Raw genomic sequence first — 22,601 nt, forward strand, 5'->3', positions numbered from 1 at the left:
CCCAGGATGTTGAAATAGCATGTGGTGTGTTCTCTCCAAACATTATTGCTCTTTAAACATTTGACTTTTTCAATGGCCTCTAATTACTATCAGTTGGCTCGTAATAACTTTAACCAAATGAGTGAAAGGAAAGCAAGGGAATAGGGTCTGTGTTGATTAGTTGTCAGGGGGAAGAGCAGTTTCCTGGGTTGGCCAGAGCACTAAAAAAGGTCAAAGGGTGTACCGAGAGGTCGGAAGCCCAGTCAGGATGGGTCAGAGTTCAACCCACACTGTCGTATTTTTTTCCCCCCACCCCAAAAATATCCCACCTCCAAAAAAATGTAATCATGTGATTTCTCCTCATCCCTTATCATCTCTTATAATCTCATAACTCTTCCTGTTTGTTTACTGTCCCGCCAATCTTCTAATCCTTGTTTGACCAGAACACATATGCAGCATGTGAGATTAGAAGCCTAACACATCACAGGATAATGTCATTATTGAGTACAAAACTATTAAGTTACTGAGCAACTTCTTACAATTGTATCGAGTTTCTACACCATTATAAAGCTATTTTTCAATAACAAAGTCGTTCTGTTGTAGGCCAGTTTATTAGGTACACCACCCCATTCACGAAAATTGTTTGATCCTACAGACTGTGAGTCACGTGGCTGTGGCTTGCTATATAAAGCAGACAGACAAGAATCGAGGCATTAAGTTACCGTTCGATTGAACGTTAGAGAATGGGCAAAACGAGTGACCTAAGCGACTTTGAGCGCTGTATGATCGCCGGTTCCAGTATCTCAGAAACGGCCGGCCTCCTGGGCTTTTCACGCACGATAGTGTCTAGGGTTTACCGGATGGTGCGACAAACAAAAACATCCAGTCAGCGGCAGTCCTGTGGGTTAAAACAGCTTCTTGATGAGAGAGGTCGAAGGAGAATGGCAAAAATCGTGCAAGCTAACAAGACGGGCCACAAACAGACAAATAACAGTGGTTTGCAGAACAGCATCTCGGAACGCACAACTTGTCTGTTCAGAGGGGTTGGGTTAAATGCGGAAGACACACTTCAATTGAAGGCATTCAGTTGTACAACTGACTAGATATCCCCCTTTCCTTTCCTTTCCCTTGTCACGGATGGGCTATTGCAGCAGACGATCACACCAGGTTCCACTCCTATCAGCTAAAAACATCACCTGGTCCGACGAATCCCGGTTCCTGTTGCATCATGCTGATGGCAGAGTCAGGATTTGGCGGCAGCAGCATGAGTCCATTGCCCCATCCTGCCTGGGGTCAACGGTACAGGCTGGTGGCGGTGGTGTAATGTTGTGGGGAATGTTTTCCTTGCACAAATTAGGTCCCTTGATCCCAATTGAGCAACGTTTGAATGCCACACCTTGTAAAATCCCGTTCTCTAAGAATTCGGGCTGTTCTGGAGGCAAAGGAGGGTCCGACCCGGAACTAATAAACCGGCAACTGAGTGTATATTATAGAATATATCTAACTCTTATCTTTTTATCAGAAAAAGATACTTCATAATTCATTGGTGTTTTGAAAACATCAAAACATCAACTAGATAATATTCCATCCCTCAGAAGTCCTGGCCCACATCCCATAGCCAACCAACGTTTTCATCCAGGGAAAACAGAGCTAACACTTAACTTCAAAGACTGGCCTGATAAGCCTGAACTGATAACCCTCACCCAGACTACTGAACTACAGCCATGGTGAGTTGGGGGGCCAACTGTTTCTCTGTAACAGTAAGTCACTGGAAACTACTGCCGATATTTGAGAGAAAGGAGTACAGCTACACATACTGCATGTCCAGCCTGAGAACCATACAGGTTCATTAAAGAAGTCCCCTATAAATGAGGACGGCAAACAACCTCTGCACTCGGTGTCAGGGAGAGAGACTGCAACACCTTTGCAGACACTTGACAGAGTGAAAAAGGGGGGAGAAGGTTAGGGGAGTGGAAGAGAGGAGGAGGAGAGTAGCACTTCAGCCGAATGGGAGACACAAGCCCCGGCAGCAGTCAGAAGCGGGGACACAGGGTCTACTGTTCCCATTGAGTGCTTTGTCTCTGGGCCTCTCTTGTTTTTCCTCAGCAAACCATGGTACAATGAAGGCGGCATGCTCCACTCCCCTCTCCGAGGCTGTCAATACTGGACCTATCAGGATCTGAATGGCCAAACCAGCCTTCCCATGAAAATCAAGTCAATGACCTGCGTCCCCGCTCCCCTTGTGAAGTGGGTGACGGAGGGGTTTTCTCACGTGTTCGGGGGCAGTTCGCCCAGCCCTGCGGCCCAATATAAAATGCATTCATTCCTTCTCTGTGAGCTCACCGTAAATTATTTGATTGTGGCTGATTCGACATAGTTTTCCTGGCTTCCCCAGAAGAGGAAAACAAAATGCAGGGAATGTTAAGACAATTTTCAACCACACATTAACTTCAGCCTTATGACCCAATCAAGTGGAAGAGACAGCTTTTGTCTACCTATGCCCATCCAAGGAAAGTGCAACAGTGAAAGAAAAAAGGAAAATAAATGTAAAGATTTTGCCAAGCTTTTGTCACGCTTTAAGGGCTGGTTCAGTCAATTGCTGTCAGATCAAGAAGACAGAAAGAAAAACAGCCTTATATAATAAACACTATCTCTCGCAGCCAAGTCGGGAGAGTCCCAATACACAGAATTACACAGTTACTTTTAAAGGATTTGCATTTAAAAGATGGCCTAGAGGCCTGAATGCAGGTCATTTCACTGTGACCATAGAAACATTAGAAAAGATGGAAAATTCAGTCCACTAAACTTTAAACAGCTTTAATAAAGTGTAACTAATCAGAAGTGAAAGACACAGGGTTTTAGTGTTTGGGCAAACTTACAGAAAAACTCTGAAAACGCTTAATGACCTGCTAAGAGCATTACTTTGAAAAGCCATGTCGACGGCAGAGTTTAATAAAAAAAAAAATGTATTTCCTGAAAATGGCAAGAATTTGACTTAAATGTAAAATTCTATTTTCAGTCTGGAGTTAAGGAAATTATCCATTCCCACTGCTTTAAGAACAATACTAAATGACTTCTTCATTCAATACAAAATTACAACTTTAGAGAGGCTTAAAGCTAATTCTACAACAATGTTTTATTTCCGGTTGATATTATCACATATTGCAAATAAAACACGTCATTGAATTTGGTGAAAAACTAGCAGGAATACTGATTTCTATAACTGGAAAAAAATGAATGACATATCAATACCTAATCCTGCTACTAATTTACAGATTGTCAGTAACTGATTCTAAAACATTCTGGCATTTTTTGCCCAAAGAAATCTCTGGATCCTAAGCAGAAAATGGCTACCATTACAGCGTTTAATGGGATAAAACTCAAAGCATAATCCCTGGCTAACAATAGTGATGTTTGAAAGGACTCCTGGGAGTCCCRTTTGGTGTCTGCCAGGACGGCCGGCGTTTTACAACCACCGGCGGGGCTATGTAATCTCCTCTCAATGGCCTACGAGCCACAGACCCGGAGAGGAGACCTCCAGATGAGGCTCTATCCTTCCATCTCTCCATCCATCCATCCGACCAGCAAATCCCCAGCGACGGAGAGCCAGCCTCATTTCCATCCAACTCTGATGGAGGTCTAGTAATCGCAAAGAATGAAACCAGACTGCGGAATAGACTATTATGAAGATATGGAGAGAGAGGGCGGGGGTTGAGGGGGAGGATGAATCCAAGTTGGTGCGAAGGATCAACAAGAGCTTCTGATCTTCACTGCTTGTGCTAATTATACCAACCTAAATGAATCATCCTGGGAGTAGTTTTATTAGCGCTGATTTAGGTAAGAAATGAATTAAAGTGGTACTCGAATTGATGTATGCAGAGTGGAAAAACAACAACAACGACGGGATAATGATCCGAGAGGCTAATTTATGTCATAATGATATGAATGGGACATCAGATGACTGGCACGCTTAATGAGCAGGGGAAATAGGGCTTTTTGAAGACTAGAGGATCTTAAATGGGGTGGAAGGGTGCTATCCACTGCTTATTCTTTACATAATTTGTGCATAATTTATACTTAGCCAAGCATTGTAGTAGCCTACATCACAACAGAGTTGCGTACGGAATGCTTTCCATGTCATAATTCCTTTCAATGTTATATTCAGTAGCGTAATTGAATGGGGGGAAAACATCAAGACAACAGCATAGTCAAAACCATATGTCCAAGATTAACACTAATAAACATTTCCTTCTTAATTTTGCAAATCTTAGAGGCAAACAAGTTTATACAAATCCAGATTTTAAGAAGCACCACTGTCACCATGGCCCTAATGCCAAACAGTACAGTGTCTGCAAAGCTGCTATGAAACCTAATGCAGTGGTCAGACAGGGCATTTGACTGTCAGAGGAAAGAAATGGCCTTCTCTGATTGACTCCATATGACCAATAATGTCAAGACATCAAGCAAGGGCAACCACTTTTTGGCTTACTTACTAGTATCTTGACAGTAGGGTGGTATATGATCTTGGTGAATGGAGATTAGGTTTCAAAGACTAATCTGAATCTGTTTACTATTATGGCCAGGCCTCATACTCAGCCAATGAAGACAGACAATGAATATGAATGATATATGGAGTAGTGTGATCTCTGCACCAAGGAAGGTCTGGGGCTAACTTTTGGATAACTTGGCTTTCACCACGTCTGTGCTATTTGACCTAGCACTAACACACATTTTCCTATTATTAAAGGAGCATTATGTCACTTTTTGGGCGACCCAACCAAATTCACATAGAAATGTGAGTTATATATCTATCATGCTTTTTGAAAGGAAGTCTAAGAAGTGTTAGATCTGTTCTGTGCATGTTATTTCTATGCTTCCCGTTCTTAAGTTTAATTTTTGCGTCTTTTACTTTCGGCTTTGTTCACCAGCTTCAAACAGCTGAAAATAAAATATCTTTGGTTACGGAAAATATATTTCACAGCGGTTTTAATTGTACAATGATTCTCTACACGCTACTTGCTTGTTTTGTCACATAAACTGAAATTAGGCKAACTATTAGAGTTTTTGCAACCAGGAAATGGCGGAGCGATTTCTACATATTGCACCTTTAATCTACAGAATGTAGAAATAATTGTAATACTTTAAGTTGTCGGATTTTCAGAATATAACTGTTATAGGTGTGAAGACTTAAACTCAGCAAAAAAAGAAACGTCCTCTCACCGTCAACTGCGTTTATTTTCAGCAAACTTAACATGTGTAAATATTTGTATGAACATAACAAGATTCAACAACTTAGACATAAACTGAACAAGTTCCACAGACATGTGACTAACAGAAATGAAATAATGTGTCCCTAAACAAAGGGGGGTCAAAATCAAATGTAACAGTCAGTATCTGTTGTGGCCACCAGCTGTATTAAGTATTGCAGTGCATCTCCTCCTCATAGACTACACCAGATTTGTCAGTTCTTGCTGTGAGATGTTACCCCACTCTTCCACCAAGGTAGCTGCAAGTTCCCGGACATTTCTGGGGGGAATGGCCCTAGCCGTCACCCTCCGATCCAAAAGGTCCTAGACGTGCTCAATGGGATTGAGATCCGGGCTCTTTGCTGGCCATAGCGGAACACTGACATTCCTGTCTTGCAGGAAATCACGCACAGAACGAGCAGTATGGCTGGTGGCATTGTCATGCTGGAGGGTCATGTCAGGATGAGCCTGCAGGAAGGGTACCACATGAGGGAGGAGGATGTCTTCCCTGTAACGCACAGCGTTGAGATTGCCTGCAATTACAACAATCTCAGTCCGATGATGACGATAAACGCGAATCCGACCAGGGGTGAGACAAAACCGTGACTCGTCATTGAAGAGCACTTTTTGCCAGTCCTGTCTGGTCCAGAGACGATGGGTTTGTAACCATAGACGACGTTGTTGCCGGTGATGTCTGGTGAGGACCTGCCTTACAACAGGCCTACAAGCCCTCAGTCCAGCCTCTCTCAGCCTATTGCGGACAGTCTGAGCACTGATGGAGGGATTGTGCGTTCCTGGTGTAACTCGGGCAGTTGTTGTTGCCATCCTGTACCTGTCCCACAGGTGTGATGTTCGCATGTACCGATCCTGTGCAGGTGTTGTTACACGTGGTTTGCCATTGCGAGGACGATCAGCTGTCCGTCCTGTCTCCCTGTAGCGCTGTCTTAGGCGTCTCACAGTATGGACATTGTAATTTATTGCCCTGGCCCCATCTGCAGTCCTCATGCCTCCTTGCAGCATGCCTAAGGCACGTTCACGCAGATGTGCAGGGACCCTGGGCATCTTTCTTTTGGTGTTTTTCAGAGTCAGTAGAAAGGCCTCTTTAGTGTCCTAAGTTTTCATAACTGTGACCTTAATTGCCTACCGTCTGTAAGTTGTTAGTGTCTTAACGACCGTTCCACAGGTGCAAGTTCATTAATTGTTTATTGTTCATTGAACAAGCATGGGAAACAGTGTTTAAACCCTTTACAATGAAGATCTGTGAAGTTATTTGGATTTTTACGAATTATCTTTGAAAGACAGGGTCCTGAAAAAGGGACGTTTATTTTTTTGCTGAGTTTATGAAGGTGTATTGCCTGCGACTTTACAAAATCATCATCATTAAAATTAATAATGTTGAGCCCAGCACCTGGGCCTGAGTTGAAACATAATGTGATGTGCGCATGACAACATTACTTGCTCTATGGGCAACCAATCAGAAACAAAAGGAGCACACAGAGCTGTTTTATGGGCCGGCCTGCAGTGAGGCATGATGGGAAGTAATAACCACATCATTATTAACAGCGTGTCAGCCTTGTCACACGTCAGACGCATAAAGACACCATGGGGAGATCAGGCTCTGGTCTGCCAGTCTCCAGCACTGTAGGGCCCTGTCACACACACACAGCTGGCACAGTGGTTCAGCTGCCAAGGGACATTGCTTCCGCTAATGCTGCAGGCTCTGCCAAGGCAAGCCAAATGTCACTACATTCACTGGCAACCTGACCCTTTGCAGTGTGAATGTTCATCACCTTCTCTCACGGAATTTAACTCGTTATCATGCCAAGAGTGAGGCGACAAAGGCCTTTATCTCATTTATGTGTTGCTAGAATCATATTAATTAAAAAATGTTATGTAATCCATTTCATGCCAATACTCAGAATGGAGACTAGACTGCAATGGGAGTATGTGTCTGTTTATAAGGTAGGGGAACAGGTACGGACAAGGACATCCCATCCTTTAGAAAGGAGTTCTGGCTGGTTTCATCAATCACCTGGCTCCAATGGAGGGGCAGCAACAGAATGATAACACAGACTGAATGCACCGGGACTTGTATCCCCCACTTGTAAGTTTCTGCTGTGTGTTCTACCACAGAGCAAGTCCAGAAAGTTCGGACCAACATCACAGACCACTAGATAGATATATATAAGTAGTATGTGGTGACTTTCAATGTATGATTACAGTGCATGATGTCCAGGGAAACTACTCCCAATGTATGATTACAGTGCATGATGTCCAGGGAAACTAATTCCATTAAGAGCAAACTTCATTAGGAAGTTCCTATCAACAGGGGAGATATCAGAACACAATGCTTCAGCCAGCATATGTCGCCTGTTGGACATTGCATGCTCCTTTGGCCCAAAAATAAGGCATTCTTGAGTTAACAACCTCTGTTAAGTGTGATAAACATACCTGCATTCGCACGCTTTCGCACACACACACACACACACACCACACAACAACACACACACACACACACAACACACACACACACACACACACACACACACACAACACACACACACACACACACACACACACACACACACACACACACACACACACACACACACACACACAATAGGAATTAGATACAGTACAGCTGGTCTAACTAGGCCACTCCAGCAATAGGAAAAGTTGAGGAGGGGAAAAAATAGCACAATGTCAACGTGTGTAATCGAAAGCAGAGGAACTGTTTCTGTGTCCCAACATACGGAGCACAAACAGTAAAAAGTTTCCCTTTGCTCCTTGTGATATCGTCTGGTTTAATAAAAGCATAACTTTTGCCTGACAACAAAGCTCAGAGAGAGCTGCTTAGGTACCCAATCAGGAATGAGAGCCTGAGTCACGTTGGCTGGCCCCAACATTGCTGCCTCGAAAAAAGTGCTTCACCCAGATGTTTTCAATTAGGCAGCCTTACCAGAGGGGGGAGAAAAAGGTTGCACTCACCAAAATGGCCGAGAGGAGAGCGCTGTTTCTCACTCAAACTGGAGATGTCAGTTGTTAGAATTGTGTAAACAAAAGTGTTGTTTTGTTATTAAGGCAAGGTATATTTGTTGCCGTGCGAATTCAATCCATTTGTTTTGAGACTTAAATAGTCTTAACTCCATTTTTCAATGTAAATCGTGTGGCCATCCTCTAAAATCTTCTTTAGAAACTCTTGGAGACTACAAACTTGTTTTGGGAGAATAGCTTTTGAAAAATATCTCATGAGCCAAAGTTGTCTGCTTGATTCAGCTCACTTTTAATATAGCAGAATATGGTCTATCTTTAGTGAGCATTACTTCTGTCATATGAAAAGGCCAACATATTTTCAAGAGTAGTTCCTCTTTTATCAATTGCCAAACATTCCATAACTATTCAGTTACACGCTGGTGTGCATGTATAATGAAAGCTAATAAAAAGTGAATTTAGAGAGATGCTTCAAAGCACACATGCACCCCCCCACACACACACACTACTCCATACATAATTTTTAAATAAACACCTGCCAACACTGTAAAAACAGGTAAAGCTTAAATCACCCTTCACTGTCAAAACCTTCTGACACAGCCAGGATACAGTAGACTGCCCTGCACCCTTTCCCCTCTTGATGGAAAACTCCTAAAATAAGAGGGAAGACAACAATAACATGAACTTTCTTCTCTGGAACCAGTCTCTCTCTCCTTGTCTCCAGGCCTGACGCTGCTGAAGCTCACTCTGGCCCTCTCCCGCAGCTCAAACCTCAATCCCCCCTCCTCCTCTCCACCTCCCTCCTTTCTCTCCATCTCTCTCTCTGCTCCTAAATTATCTGTCTGCCTGCGGGAGATAGCCTTCCTGGGACAGGAAGGCTATCAAATGCAGGCTGAAAGAGAAGAGGACGGGGTTTAGACTTTGAAAAAAACTCACATCCTCTATCCCCCCTCTCGTTTGATGTCACAGGGGTGGTGGCGTGACTTAATGGCACCTGGAAGGTGCTGATGATATAGGGTCTGGGAATCGAGATCTCTAAAAGTACAGGAGCGTTTTTCTTTCAATATGAAATGGAGATGGAATGTAATTTTTTCCAGAGAAAACAATGGAGGCCTAGGAGGAGGTGTGTGTGTGTGTGTGTTGCAGTGTCAGTCACGTGTAGAACAAATCATTCCGTAGCTGGGATAAATTATTACTGCATTGAATATGAGCCAAAATCCACCCCTCCCGCCCCCTCACACACACACACACCTCTCCCCAATCGCCCCAACACACCTCTCCCCAATCTCCCCAACACACACCTCTCCCCAATCTCCCCAACACACACCTCTCCCCAATCTCCCCAATATACACACCTCTCCCCAATCTCCCTTGCACACTCTCTTTCTCGGACTACTAACTTTTTAGTAGTCCAAGTAGTGGAATCATTTTTTACTGGAATTGGACAAGATTTACAGTAACAGCTCCTTTACAGACCAGTCAAGTTTAGTGGACTTGAGCAGCATAGCTATTACAATAACCACAATGTAGATGATTACATTACTATCCTGTTACTACACAATAATAACGTGAGTGTAACGTTAATAACAGAAAGTAAACAACACCCGAAGACACAGTTTATCAGCTTGAACCCGTTTCTATATCGGCTGGATGCTAACAACAGGTTAAACCTACACCAGTTAGCCAATCAAGACATTCCTATTCAAAGTTACCCAGTAAGCCTATGGCCCAAAACAGCAGGACATTCCTAGTGGACTTGATACCCGACCAGCCTCTGTGCTCGGACCATGTGTGCTGAAAAGACGAGGAATGACCTGCAAATGAGGCGAAACAACCAAATTCACAGAAGTCAAAATAAAGTCCATGCGAGCTCTTTGGAGCGTGCACATCTCTCGCCACATTCATTTATTATTCTAACTGGAAACCTGTGCTCTCTTTGGAAGACGACCGAGTCAAATGGAGGAGCAGAATGAGGCAGCAGACAGAGAAGACCGTTTAAAGACCGTTTTGAAACATATGGTCAGTCTGTGGTCTGAGGTTGACCCTTTGTTGACATTAGTCGACCTAATGTAGTGCTTATAGCATTTATGTTCAATGACATTTCTATTCTATGAATAAAACTACTGAATTGATGTGTGCTAAATATACGTCTGATCTGCTATTTTGTCGGCACATTTTATGGTGTATATACAGTACGGGGGGGAGAGAGAGACTTAGCAACACATGGCCTGGATAAGGACCCACAGCCTTGTTTTCAACATGAGCCCTGAGTGTATCATCGTTGCTAAACAAACACTCATTGTGAGCGACGATTGCCGCTAGCTTTGAAACCAGGAGAGATAGAGAGAAAGTTAAACAAGTAAACAGAGACGGCTTAGTGTGGCTTCTGTGTTGTGGGGACATGCCCCACAATGCTATCACTGGAACAGCATTGATATTGTAACAGTTACAGTAATTATTCCAGGGGGAATGCTTTAAAGTGGTAGCATGACAACTGGAGTGTTGATTTCTTGGCATGGAAGATAATATGTGTGAACTTGAACACGCTACTTGACCTCTAGCCCTGTAATCCACCTATTAAATTAAACACTGGAAACAAAAAATAGTGACTGTATGTGTGGTGTGGTTGTGTGTGACATGTGGTGGTGTTGGTGTGTGTGTGTGTGTGTGTGTGTGTGTGTGTGTGTGTGTTTTTCTCCCTGCATGCCTGTGAGGAGGGGTTTATAGTTTGTGTCTCGTAAAAGACAGGCACTTAGAGAGAGTCTCCTGTTTGTCTCAACTTTGACCTCAGAGAGGACCACCTACATGGGAGGACCAGCATACGCATCAACTCCATGAAGGCTGTGAGAACCCTGGCAATGACCGTTACAAAACACATATCCAGCCAATTTACCCGGTGAATTTACTGTCTCGCTTGCCTCAGAAACCCTTCCTCCCCCATAATAACAACCATATCATATGGTACCAGGGCAGCGCAGCCCTGGCTCTACCTTGTTGACCTGCCTGTAGAGGTTTTACGTTTCATAGTGCTTTTCTATCTACACTACATTAAGCACTCCACCCGCTACTAATGCCCTAATCACATTTCCTCACGGTTCAAGTCTGAGGAGTTTATCGGACCTGGGTTCAAACAGTAGTTGTTTTCTTTMAAATACTWTGAGCATTTGATTGAGCTGAATCAAGCACAGCTACAGTATTTCAAATTAAATAAAGACTATTAGAACCCAGGTCTGGTTTAAGTGTGCTGCACTGACACCAAGCATGTTAAGACATTCAAGGTTGATTCGCAGTCTATTTCATGTCCAGTAATCATGCTTCTAACTGTGGGGTTACATTAATAAACAGTCTGTTTTTCCAACTGTTTCGAAGTATACAAGACGATAGAGGGTTATTGTCCGGACAAAATGTTCCTTGCAGAGGAGAGGGGGATTCAAGAAAAAGAAAGTGTGAGGAAGAGAAAGATGGGAGAGAGATAATGAAGAAAGGGGGTCAACTCCACTGTCCTGAGTAAAATAAACACCAATAAGAGCTGTCTATCTAGCCATCTGCATTCCCCTGTTGCGATGTCCAGAACACCAGGCCACCGGAACACCAGGCCACCGGAACAACAGGCCACCGGAACACCAGGCCACCGGAACACCAGGCAACCCAAAAACCAGGCCACCAGAACACCAGGCCACCGGAAAACCAGGCCACCCGAACACCAGGCCACCCGAACACCAAGCCACCCGAACACCAGGCCACCCGAACACCAGGCCACCAGGCATAATGCTGATGCCCCCCTCCTCAGTTTGTGAGATGATCCGAAACATATCCCAAGTCTTCTTTTTTCTCCACTCCAACTCCCACTTCCCTATTTCTCCGTCAGGGAGGAGGGGGTCCCATACACAACCCTAAATCTGTCAGTGAATGACGCTGGCACAGACAAAAAATAACAAAGCCCACTGAACCAGTGCCAGAGCGGAGCAACACTATATCTGTGAAGACAAAACAAAGGAAGGACTGTTGCGGTCGGCAGTGTTTATTTCCAGAAGGAACAATGCTTTCGGCGGGGCAAGAAGTGATGTAGCACTTCAGGCTCTCTCCTAAAAGATCCTTTATTCATTTTCACAATGAGCAAAAGAAAACAATTAAGGCTGGAGCTGGAGGGAGTGGGCTTGAGAGTGTGAGAGTGGAGAGAGAGCGAGAAGGGCAGAGTGAAAATAACAGAAAGACAAGAGAAGAAGGAGAGAGATGAGAGAGAGAGAAGAGAGGAGGAGAGAGAAGAGAAGGAGAGAGAGAGAGACGGCCAGACACCCTGACCAATATTGACTCAAAGGTCAAGCGACGTAAACCATGGTTGTTACAACATGTTTCTAAAGCAGGTGTTAACAAAACATGTTCTAAGCCAGGGTTGTTACAAACATGTTCGAAAGCAGGGTCGTTTACAAACATGCTTCTTAAAGCCCAGGCTTACTAACTTCTAAAGCAGTGTATTTCTTACAAGGCATGTTCTACAGACAGTGTCAAGCGTTGTTACAATATGTTCTAAAGCAAGTTGTACAACATGTGCTCTAAGCAGATTGTTTACAACATTTCTAAAGAAGTTATTACATCATTTCTAAGCAGGTATTACCAACATGTTCTAATAAGCAGGTTATTACACATGTTCTAAGCAGGTCGTTTTGATACAAACATGTTCTAAAGACAAGGTTTAATACCAACATGTTAAAGCAGGGTCGTTACAACATGTCTAAACAGGTTGTTTACAACATTGTTTTCTAAAGCTCAGGCTACAGTATCTTTAAACAAATGGTCTCACAGTGTCTAAGATTTTTACAACATGTTCTTAAAAGCAGGTGTATACAACATGTCTAAAGCACGGTCGTTTACTTAAACTGTTCTAAAGTCGAGGTTGGGACAAATGTCTGAGTCTTTACCAACATGATTTTCTAAAGGCAGGATGGTTACAACATGTTCATAAAGCAAGTTGTTACAACATGTTCTGAAGCAGATTGTTACAACATGTTCTAAAAGCAGATTATTAAAAACATGTTCTAAAGCAGGTTATTACAACATGTCTAAAGCAGTTGTACACATTTCTAAAGCAGATTGTTACAAACATGTTCTAAAGCAGCGTCGTTATTACAACATGTTCTAAAGCAGATTGTTACAACATTTCTAAAGCAGATTGTACAACATGTTCTAAAGCAGGTTATTAAACATGTTTCAAAAGGTTATTAAACATGTTCTAAAGTGCAGGTTGTTACAAAACATGTTCTAAAAGCAGGTTGTTACAACATGTTCTTAAAGCAGGTTATATTACAACATGTTCTAAGCAGATTGTTACAACATGTTCAAAAGCAGGTTATTACAACATGTTCTAAAGCAGGTTTACTTACAACATGTTCTAAAAGCAGGTTGTTACAACATGTCTAAAGCAGGTTATTACAACATGTTCTAAAGCAGGTCCTTTACAACATGTTCTAAAGCAGGTTGTTACAATATGTTCTAAAGCAGGTTATTACAACATGTTTCTAAAGCAGGTTGTTACACATGTTCTAAAGCAGGTTATTACAACATGTTCTAAAGCAGATTGTTACAACATGTTCTAAAAAGCAGGTTATTACAACATGTTCTAAAAGCAGGTTATTACAACATGTTCTAAAGGCAGGTTAGGTTTACAACAATGCATGTTCTAAAGCAGGTTATTACAACATGTTCTAACCAGAAGCAGATTGTTACAACATGTTCTAAAGCAAGGTTATTACAACATGTTCTAAAGCAGGTTATTACAACATGTTCTAAAAGAAAGGTTTTCGATTACAACATGTTCTAAAGCAGGTTGTACAATATGTTCTAAAGCAGGTTATTACAACATGTTCTAAAGCAGGTTGTTTACAACTTGTCTAAAGCAGGTTGTTAAACATGTCCTAAAGCAGATGTTTACAAACATGCTTCTAAACAGGTGTACAACATGTTCTAAAGCAAGGTTTTACAACATTGTTCTAAAGCAGGTTGTTACAACATGTTCTAAAGCAGGTTTTACAACATGTTCTTAAAGGGTCGATTGTACAAACATGTTGCTAAAGCATAGTGTTACATTCTAACAACCATGTTTCTAAAGAGGTTTTACACAATGTTCTTAAGCAGGTTGTTACAACATGTTCTTAAAGGCAGTTATTACAACATGGTTCTAAAGCAGGTTTATTACAACATGTTCTAAAGCAGGTTGTTACAACATGTTCTAAAGCAGATTGTTACAACATGTTCTAAAGCAGGTCGTTACAACATGTTCTAAAGCAGGTTGTTACAATATGTTCTAAAGCAGGTCGTTACAATATGTTCTAAAGCAGGTCGTTACAATATGTTCTAAAGTAGGTTGTTACAATATGTTCTAAAGCAGGTTGTTACAACATGTTCTAAAGCAGGTCGTTACAACATGTTCTAAAGTAGGTTGTTACATGTTCTTAAGCAGGTTGTTACAACATGTTCTAAAGTAGGTTGTTACATGTTCTTAAGCAGGTTGTTACAACATGTTCTGCTATCAAAGCAAACTCTGAATCCCAAAAGACGGAAAAAAACAAATCAACAAACAATGGCAATTATACTCACTTAATTTGATACCAAGAGGCATTTTCAAAACAAGTCAGCAGCAACTTCTGTTTCATAGCAAGCTCAGCGCTATGTCAGGTTGTTTATGATACCAATCATTGAGACGGCATACTCAACTGAATTCTTTCTTCTAGTCTATCCAAAACATTGTGCACAGTGCAAAGCACAAGAAAAGCAGCTGTCAAAGGTTTTTCAATAATCAATATGACTACTTATAAAAGGCTAATGGATTTAAAGCTGAGAAAGTGAAAACGTTTAACTCTTTAGGGACCTTAAAAGTTACGTTTTTATTTGAAATGTATCAGTCTTAGCCCAAAACCTTAGCCTGTCATATGTCCCACTGCTGAGCAGTACAGTACCTGAGACTACTTTAAAGTAGGGCATATCTAAAAGGCCATTATCACCCACAGGAAAGGCAGTTTATAACCATCAAAGAGCTATTACACTTCAGAACTAACAATAAAGAGAGTGCCTATACAGTTATGGGGTATGTTTAAGTCATCTCTCAGAGGACAGAAAAAGTATAAGTATATGGACTTTGAGAACAGGGTTTGTACATGGAAAACCTAAGAAATATGTTAAGCATTATTTCTCTGATCGACTGCAGAGTTTTCAAACGAAGAGATTAGTATCTGTGGTGGTGCAGGCAAAACGGGAGAGCATTTGATATCCCCATTTGACCAAACTAACATTAAGTTAAATGACTTAACGCCATTTTGCCAAATCTGTGATTTTAATCATATTTGAGTTTGCCTCCAAATAACCGATTACTGTATTGGATTTCAATTTCAGTATTTGTAATGGTTGAAGTGGTATCCACAAAAACTGTCAAAGCATCCGATTACTGTCATACTGTTAGAGCGTTTCAGGATAGGCCCTTTGCAAGCAACTTCCAATAATAAAAAACACATTTTCTTGAAGGAAGCAGCAGTGAAATCTTTTCTGGGTTGCGCTCAGAAAACTCMAATTTATAAATGCGTATCATCAAGCCTGTAATAACATGAAATTCTAGGTTCCAGTTGAAATTTCCATAACACATATATAGCATATAGAATCACATGTTTTAAATCTGAGGAGTGGCTAGGGCTTAACCACCCAAAGCTGGGTTTACAGTTTCAGCACTCAAATTCAGAGGATTTAACTCCACCCCCAAGGGAAGAGGTGCATCACATAATGCAAACTGAATAGAGTGCTTAGGTTTCAGTCTTCGAGATTTCTTCCCCTTTTCCTCTCCCCAAAAATCTTTTCACAGTCTTAGGAGGTCATRCAATTTTAATGGTCACATATTGCCTGCAGAGCCCGGCCCAGTGGTGGAGGAGAGTACCACAGGAACACCCGTAAACCAAAACAGCCTCAGGCTTAAAACTCTGTGATATTGGCCTGATATAGTCTACCTGCACTAACTCATCATGATATTTTCATTGTGTGTTCCATTACTACCTATAGAAACCTAGAACAATTCATAATGGATCTTTTTCATATGAAGCAACCCAGGATGATTAATGCCTGCAAAGAGAAAAGGTGCTAAGTTTTGATTTGTGTAGTTCTTATTCACTGATAASAATATCCAAGTTCATAACAGCATGAGCACAGCAGAAACACAGGATACGAGGCACTCATTTCCCCTTCCCAGAAAACACAGACCAATGCTAGAAGGATTGTTATGGCCAGTACTTTTTGGGAACTGGAACAATACAATTACCTTGCCAAAAACCAAGGCCTACTTACTCATGTCCATTTTATGTAACACAGAACTTTTAGCAATATATTTAAAAAAGGAATGTAATTAATGTGCAGACGAATGCACTAGGTATACCTGTTTTATGTGCGACTTGGATATTTTCCTTTCACTCCCAGGTTTTCCAGTCGAAACCTTGATCTCATTTCATTTAATCCCACTAAACGACTTCAACGGCTGTACGGGTTCCAGTTATGCTGTCTGGATGCCATTGACCACAATGTGAAGAAGCCATTGCCCTCCAAAAAGACAAGAGGAATAAACGCACTACTAACCTCGGCTCTCTGTGTCCTGGGATGACTGGCGTCCATCTCGATGGCGTACACATCCACCAGGTAGAGGTCAGAGCCCTGTTCCCGGTCCAGCTCGGCTGCGGTCTGGATCACTCCAGTATGGCGGCCTATGGTGAACAGGCGTCCCATGGCCTTGCTGCCGCTGCGGACTGACACAATGAAAAATTCCACCTTGGTGGCTGAGCCTCTGGGGCTGGAGGCATCCAGGGAGATGACGTTGGTGCCCGGTGGTTGGCCCTCCTTCAGGATGGTGATGTATTTGGGCTGGGAGAAGACGGGCCCATCGGCGCCCTGGAGGATTATGGCGAGCTCGGTCCTGGAGGTCTTCCTATCCGAGCCATGGTCGGTGGCCGACACGGTCAGGCTGTAGATGAGGCGAGACGGCACCAGCTGTGAGGCCAAGCGGATATCCCCACTGTAGCGGTCCATGATGAACGTGTCCGAGTCCCCCTTCACCAGCTCGTACTCCACCTCGCCGTTGGAGCCCTCGTCAGGATCGAACGCCACCACTGTCGTGAGGATGGAGCCAATGACTATGGTGGACTCTGCAACCAGAGCATTCTGGGAAACAAACGTGGGGACATTGTCATTCAGGTCCGTCACCCATATTGTGACATTTTTCAAGGCAAAGCGCCGGAATTCCACAGGAACTGCCTGGTCAGTGGCTTTAACTGTCAACTCAAAGAGATTGGAGAATTCTCTGTCAATCTCCTTGTTTGTGAATATGAGCCCACTGCTGGAGTCAATGCTGAAATGACCTCCCCTGGGTGTCTGTTGAACTATGGAGTATTCCAGCTGTCCGTTAATGTCCGCATCCGTGTCATGAGCAGTGATTGTCATTACTGATGCAGAGAGGGGCATATTTTCAGGAATGGATTTAAAAATGTCACCAGGGGTAAATATAGGAGGATTGTCATTGAAATCTCTGACATGAATGACCACAGGAATTGTTGAGGACCTTGGTGGTCTCCCATTGTCCTTTGCAGTGATATTCAGTTTGTAAAAAGACTGAGTTTCAAAATCCATCTTTTTTACTAGGAAGATGCTCCCTGTGTTGGGGCTAATGCTAAATGTCCCGTGGTTGTTTGTGGCTGTGATGCTGTATGTTATGTCTGTGTTATGACCCGAATCAGAGTCAGTGGCTGTCACTGAGGCCACCAGCTCTCCAATCCTCATATTCTCCAGAACATCCACAGATATGGCAGAGTTGGGGAAGGAGGGGGAGTTATCATTCTCATCCTGGATGCTAATGCTGAGCATACAGGAGGAGGAGAGGGCCACGGTTCCAGAATCAACAGCAATAATTTTTAACGAGTAGGAGGATGTCGCCTCATAGTCCAGCTTTCCCACTAGTGTGACCTGTCCAGAGCTGCCGTCGATGGTGAACTGGCTCTCCTCGTTGCCCTCCTTTATGTGATAGTGGACCAGTCCGTTTTTGCTCTCATCCACATCGACGGCAGACACCCTCAGCAGCTGCGTCATGTTCTGGGCCGACTCTGAGATGGAGGCCTGGTAAATGTCTTTGGTGAACTTGGGCGCGTTGTCATTGATGTCTTGGATGTAAACCTGCACTTTAGCCTGGTCTCTCAGAGGCTTGGGGAGCCCCTGGTCCGAGGAAACTACTGTAAAGCTGAACACCGCRGCGCCTCTCTGTCTCATTAGTGACTCACGGTCCAACTGCAGAGTACTGGTCAAGTCCCCCGTGATRGCGTTCAGCTCAAAGTTGGGCTGTTGAGTCTCAAACGCGTACCTGACCTCACTATTGGGGCCAAAGTCTTTATCCACTGCAAACACTCGTCCTACCAGCGACCCTCTCTTCTGCTCTTCCTCAAAGTGGAACACATAATTAGTACTGTTAAAGAGGGGGCGATTGTCATTCACGTCGTCCAGAATTACACTGACATTGACACTGGCACTTAGTGGCTCCACTGCCCTGTCTGTGGCCACCAGCACTAAGTTATATCTGTCCTGGACTTCTCTGTCTAGCTCAGCCTTAATATACAACTGCCCGTCTGGAAAGATCCCAAATACGTTGGCTGTGTTCCCGTCAACTATGTCATACATAACCTCCCCATTCAGGCCTGAGTCTTTGTCGGTGGCTTCCACCTTAAAAAAGCGACTGTTGACAGGTTCAGACTCTAAAATAATGACCTCGTATGAGAGCTGATCAAACATGGGAGAGTTGTCATTGACGTCGTACACGCTGACTGTTAACATTAGAGTGGAAGTGAGCAGGGGGACCCCCATATCAGAGGCCAGGACCTCCACCTGGTAGGAGCTGGTGGTGAGCTCTAGCGGCCCTGTCAGTGTGATAAGACCATGTTTCTCATGGATGTGGAACAGGCCTTTGGGGTTCTGCTTGAAGCTATAGACCACCATGCCATTGGTGCCCTCGTCAGGGTCGGCAGCTTTAGCTTGGAATATCAGATGCCCTGTGTGCCAGTTCTCCACTGCACTGACATGCTCGGTGGTGTGGATAAAATGGGGCGCGTTATCATTTAAATCCTTCACTGTGATGTTGACGAGGGCCTCGCCTGTTACCTCACCACCTCTGGCTATGACTTTGAGTTGATAGAAAGACTGCTCCTCTCTGTCTATCTGACTGGATGCTTTGATTTGACCTGTTGCACTACTGACAGTAAATAGCCCCCTCTGGTCCCCTGAGGTGATTAAATATGTGATATTTGTATTCAGATCAACAGTGGTGGCAGATACAGTACCAATAACTGTGCCAATGACCACATTTTCAAACATGACAAAACTGTAGGCGTTCTGACTAAAGGTAGGGGGGTTGTCCTGTGTGTCTATGACATTAATGGTGACGATGGCCTGGGTGTGTGAACGGAGCCCACTACCATCTGCTGCTGTCACCTGCAGCTGGTAGGTGGTCTTCTCCTCTCTATCCAGCGGCACCAGGGTGGTGATTTTRCCCGAGTTACTATTAATGTGAAATTTAGATGTGTCTCCAGCAGTTATGATATACCTCACTGTGCCATTTCTCCCCAGGTCAGGGTCCGTGGCTAATGCAGTGGTTATGAATGAGCCAGAGGGTTCATTCTCTTTGACATTGGCAAAGTACTGGACTGGGTAGAAGACTGGCCTATTGTCATTGATATCACTCAGAGTTACGTTTACTTTACCAATGGAGTGGAGAGGGGGGCAGCCGGAGTCTGTAGCCTGGATGTAAAGTAAATAACTCCCCTGGTCCTCCCTGTCCAGTTCTGTGGCTGTGCTCAACCTGCCTGATACAAATTCCAGGCGGAACAACTCTTGTACACTAGACGGGGTCTCCGTGTCAAAAGAGAACCGGATAGTTCCATTGGCCCCAAGGTCATCATCTGAGGCTGACAGCACTAGGAGCTCACTACCAGCCGGAGAGTGCTCCACCAGGGACACATGATACGTGCTCTGTGTAAATGTGGGCACTTGGTCATTCACGTCAGTTATGTTGACTATCAATTTGGTGTAGGAGATTTTGGGTTGCAGCCCCTGGTCTTTGGCACTGATGTTGAGCACTATTTCAGATGCGACTTCCCGATCCAACAAAGCGGCGCTGGTAACCAGACCACTGTTTTCACTGATGGCAAACCAGCCCAAACCGTTTCCAGACACCAGGGAGTAGCGAAGGTTGGCATTTTGCCCGGAGTCGCCATCTGTTGCAGAGACCCCTTTAATGTAGCTGCCTTTTGGAATGTCTTCACTGATATCTACTCTGTACATGGCTTCCTGGAATATGGGTGGGTGGTCATTGATATCATTCACAAAAATAACGAGGCTGGCAAAAGAGGACCTGGCCATGGGTTTGCCATTGTCTGATACCGACACAGTCAGGTTGTAGGAGGAAATGCGCTCTCTGTCTAGAACACTAGCCACTTTGATCAAGCTTAGGTTKGGAACTGGGGAAGTGTGCACTTCAAAGTGTCTCTGCTCATTACCCCCCAATATTGAGACAGATATATTACCATTAGCTGTGGGAGAGTCGGAATCAGAGACTGTCAATAAGGCTACCACTGTACCAATCTGAGCATTTTCATCAACAGAGGCAAACTTAGATGTGGTGGGGAAATATCTAAACTTCACAACTGGATCGTTATCATTGACATCCAGTAGTTTGATAGTGGCCTCTGACCTACCTGACAGAGAAGGTACACCGTTGTCCATAGCATGAATAGTCATAGAGTATTCTTTCTTACTCTCATAATCCAAACGTTCTTTTATAATGATGGTACCTGCTTTAGGATCGATTTGAAAAGGTGTTCCCTCATCTAAAAAGTACCTGATGTCTGCATTAGCTCCCTCGTCTTGGTCTGATGCTGTTATTTGCAGAACACTAGAACCCACTGCTGCATCTTCAAAAACATTAGTTTGATATTGGTCATGATCAAAYATAGGGGGGTTGTCATTGATATCTTGGATAGTTACATTTACTTGCAGGTACCCAAACTTTTTAGGGTCTCCTTTGTCCTCCACTTCAATCAAGAGTTGGTAGAAGGGAGTTATTTCCCTGTCCAAGCCTCCAGTTGAAACGAGGTGCAAGAATGCCCCCTCTCCACTAGGATTGACTGTAATATCCAAACGGAATTTCCTTTGCTCGTTGCCATTCACTATTCTGTAGGTGGTGTGATCCACTCCATTACTCCCAATGTCAGAATCTGTAGCGGTGTCCAGAATCACTTGTCTGCCACTACTGGCGTCTTCTTTAAACGAAACTACAATTGATGCGTCGGGAAACACTGGCGAATTATCATTTATATCCAGTACAACAATCCTAACTTCGGTAGGATAGGTAGGTTGGCTGGAGAGGACCACCACATTGATGACATTACTTTGCAAAATCTCCCTGTCAATCACAGAGGAGGTATAAATGACTCCAGTGGTGCCATTAATTGCAAAAAGTTTGTGGTTTTCACTGAAGCGATAGGTGAAGCTGGGTCTCGTCTCTATCGTCCCCACATAGGTACCAATCGGTTGCTCCTCCAATACCTGAAACTCTTGACGGACTTGGCTGGATGAAGAATATTGCGACAGAGTCCATAGCATCAATAAAATCAAATGGAACCGGCCTAAGTCCCTACCTGTGAGCGCCATGGTCAAAATCCAAGTCCACCTTTTTTAGAAAAAGTCCATGCCGAAGATGCATCAACTTTATTCGAGTTTGGCCAACACTAAAGCATTGTATTCCAAAAGTGCGCGACTCACTGTGGTAATTCCAGAAATTATACGGATATTTCCACTGTTTGAGTACCCTGAAGTATTTTCTCCAGTATCTAGATGTAGTAATTGAATCCTTGGGATGCGATGAATCCGTAGTGCTCAGACGTCCCTTACTTGTCAATTAAGTTTCGCCACTAATCCCCTGTAGCAAAACGCATCGTATGTGAGCGGCAGTGCATGATGGTTTATATGCGCAATACAGTTACTGATGAACAGGAACTACAAAAGTGAAAAATACATGCCAATATTAATACCTCTCCGTTGTCAAAGGTGTATCCAAAAGTTAAAAGTGATTAAATAATTGCTTTTATAGAATACGGAAAGCCAGGCACAAATACTCTCAGTGGTACCAATACAATGTCGCGTGGAATAACGGTGCAGAAGCTTCAGACATCATACACGCGTAGGTCCCTACTAACTTAGAACAAAACTAGAGTTAGAAAAACTCCCTCCCACCTGTGATCCCATTGGATAACTGTGCTCCTGCTCGCCCTCCTTGCCTTTCCTTTCTATTGTAAACCGGAGCCCTTGTCGTGGCTTGTGGAG

The 22,601-nt window shown here is 43.5% G+C and overlaps 1 protein-coding gene across 1 annotated transcript in view; it reads right to left on the reverse strand.

The window, feature by feature from the left end:
• Positions 1–22,441, reverse strand: part of LOC111965793 (protocadherin Fat 4) — a 94,132-nt gene extending 71,691 nt beyond the window's left edge. Inside the window, exon 1 of the mRNA XM_023990093.1 lies at positions 16,824–22,441. Coding sequence (XP_023845861.1) covers positions 16,824–21,929 — 5,106 coding nt within the window. The 5' untranslated portion in view covers positions 21,930–22,441. The remainder of the gene's footprint in view (positions 1–16,823) is intronic.
• Positions 22,442–22,601: the final 160 nt, after the last annotated feature.

This window comes from Salvelinus sp. IW2-2015, linkage group LG6.2, assembly GCF_002910315.2.
Source record: "Salvelinus sp. IW2-2015 linkage group LG6.2, ASM291031v2, whole genome shotgun sequence".
Taxonomy (NCBI): domain Eukaryota; kingdom Metazoa; phylum Chordata; class Actinopteri; order Salmoniformes; family Salmonidae; genus Salvelinus; species Salvelinus sp. IW2-2015.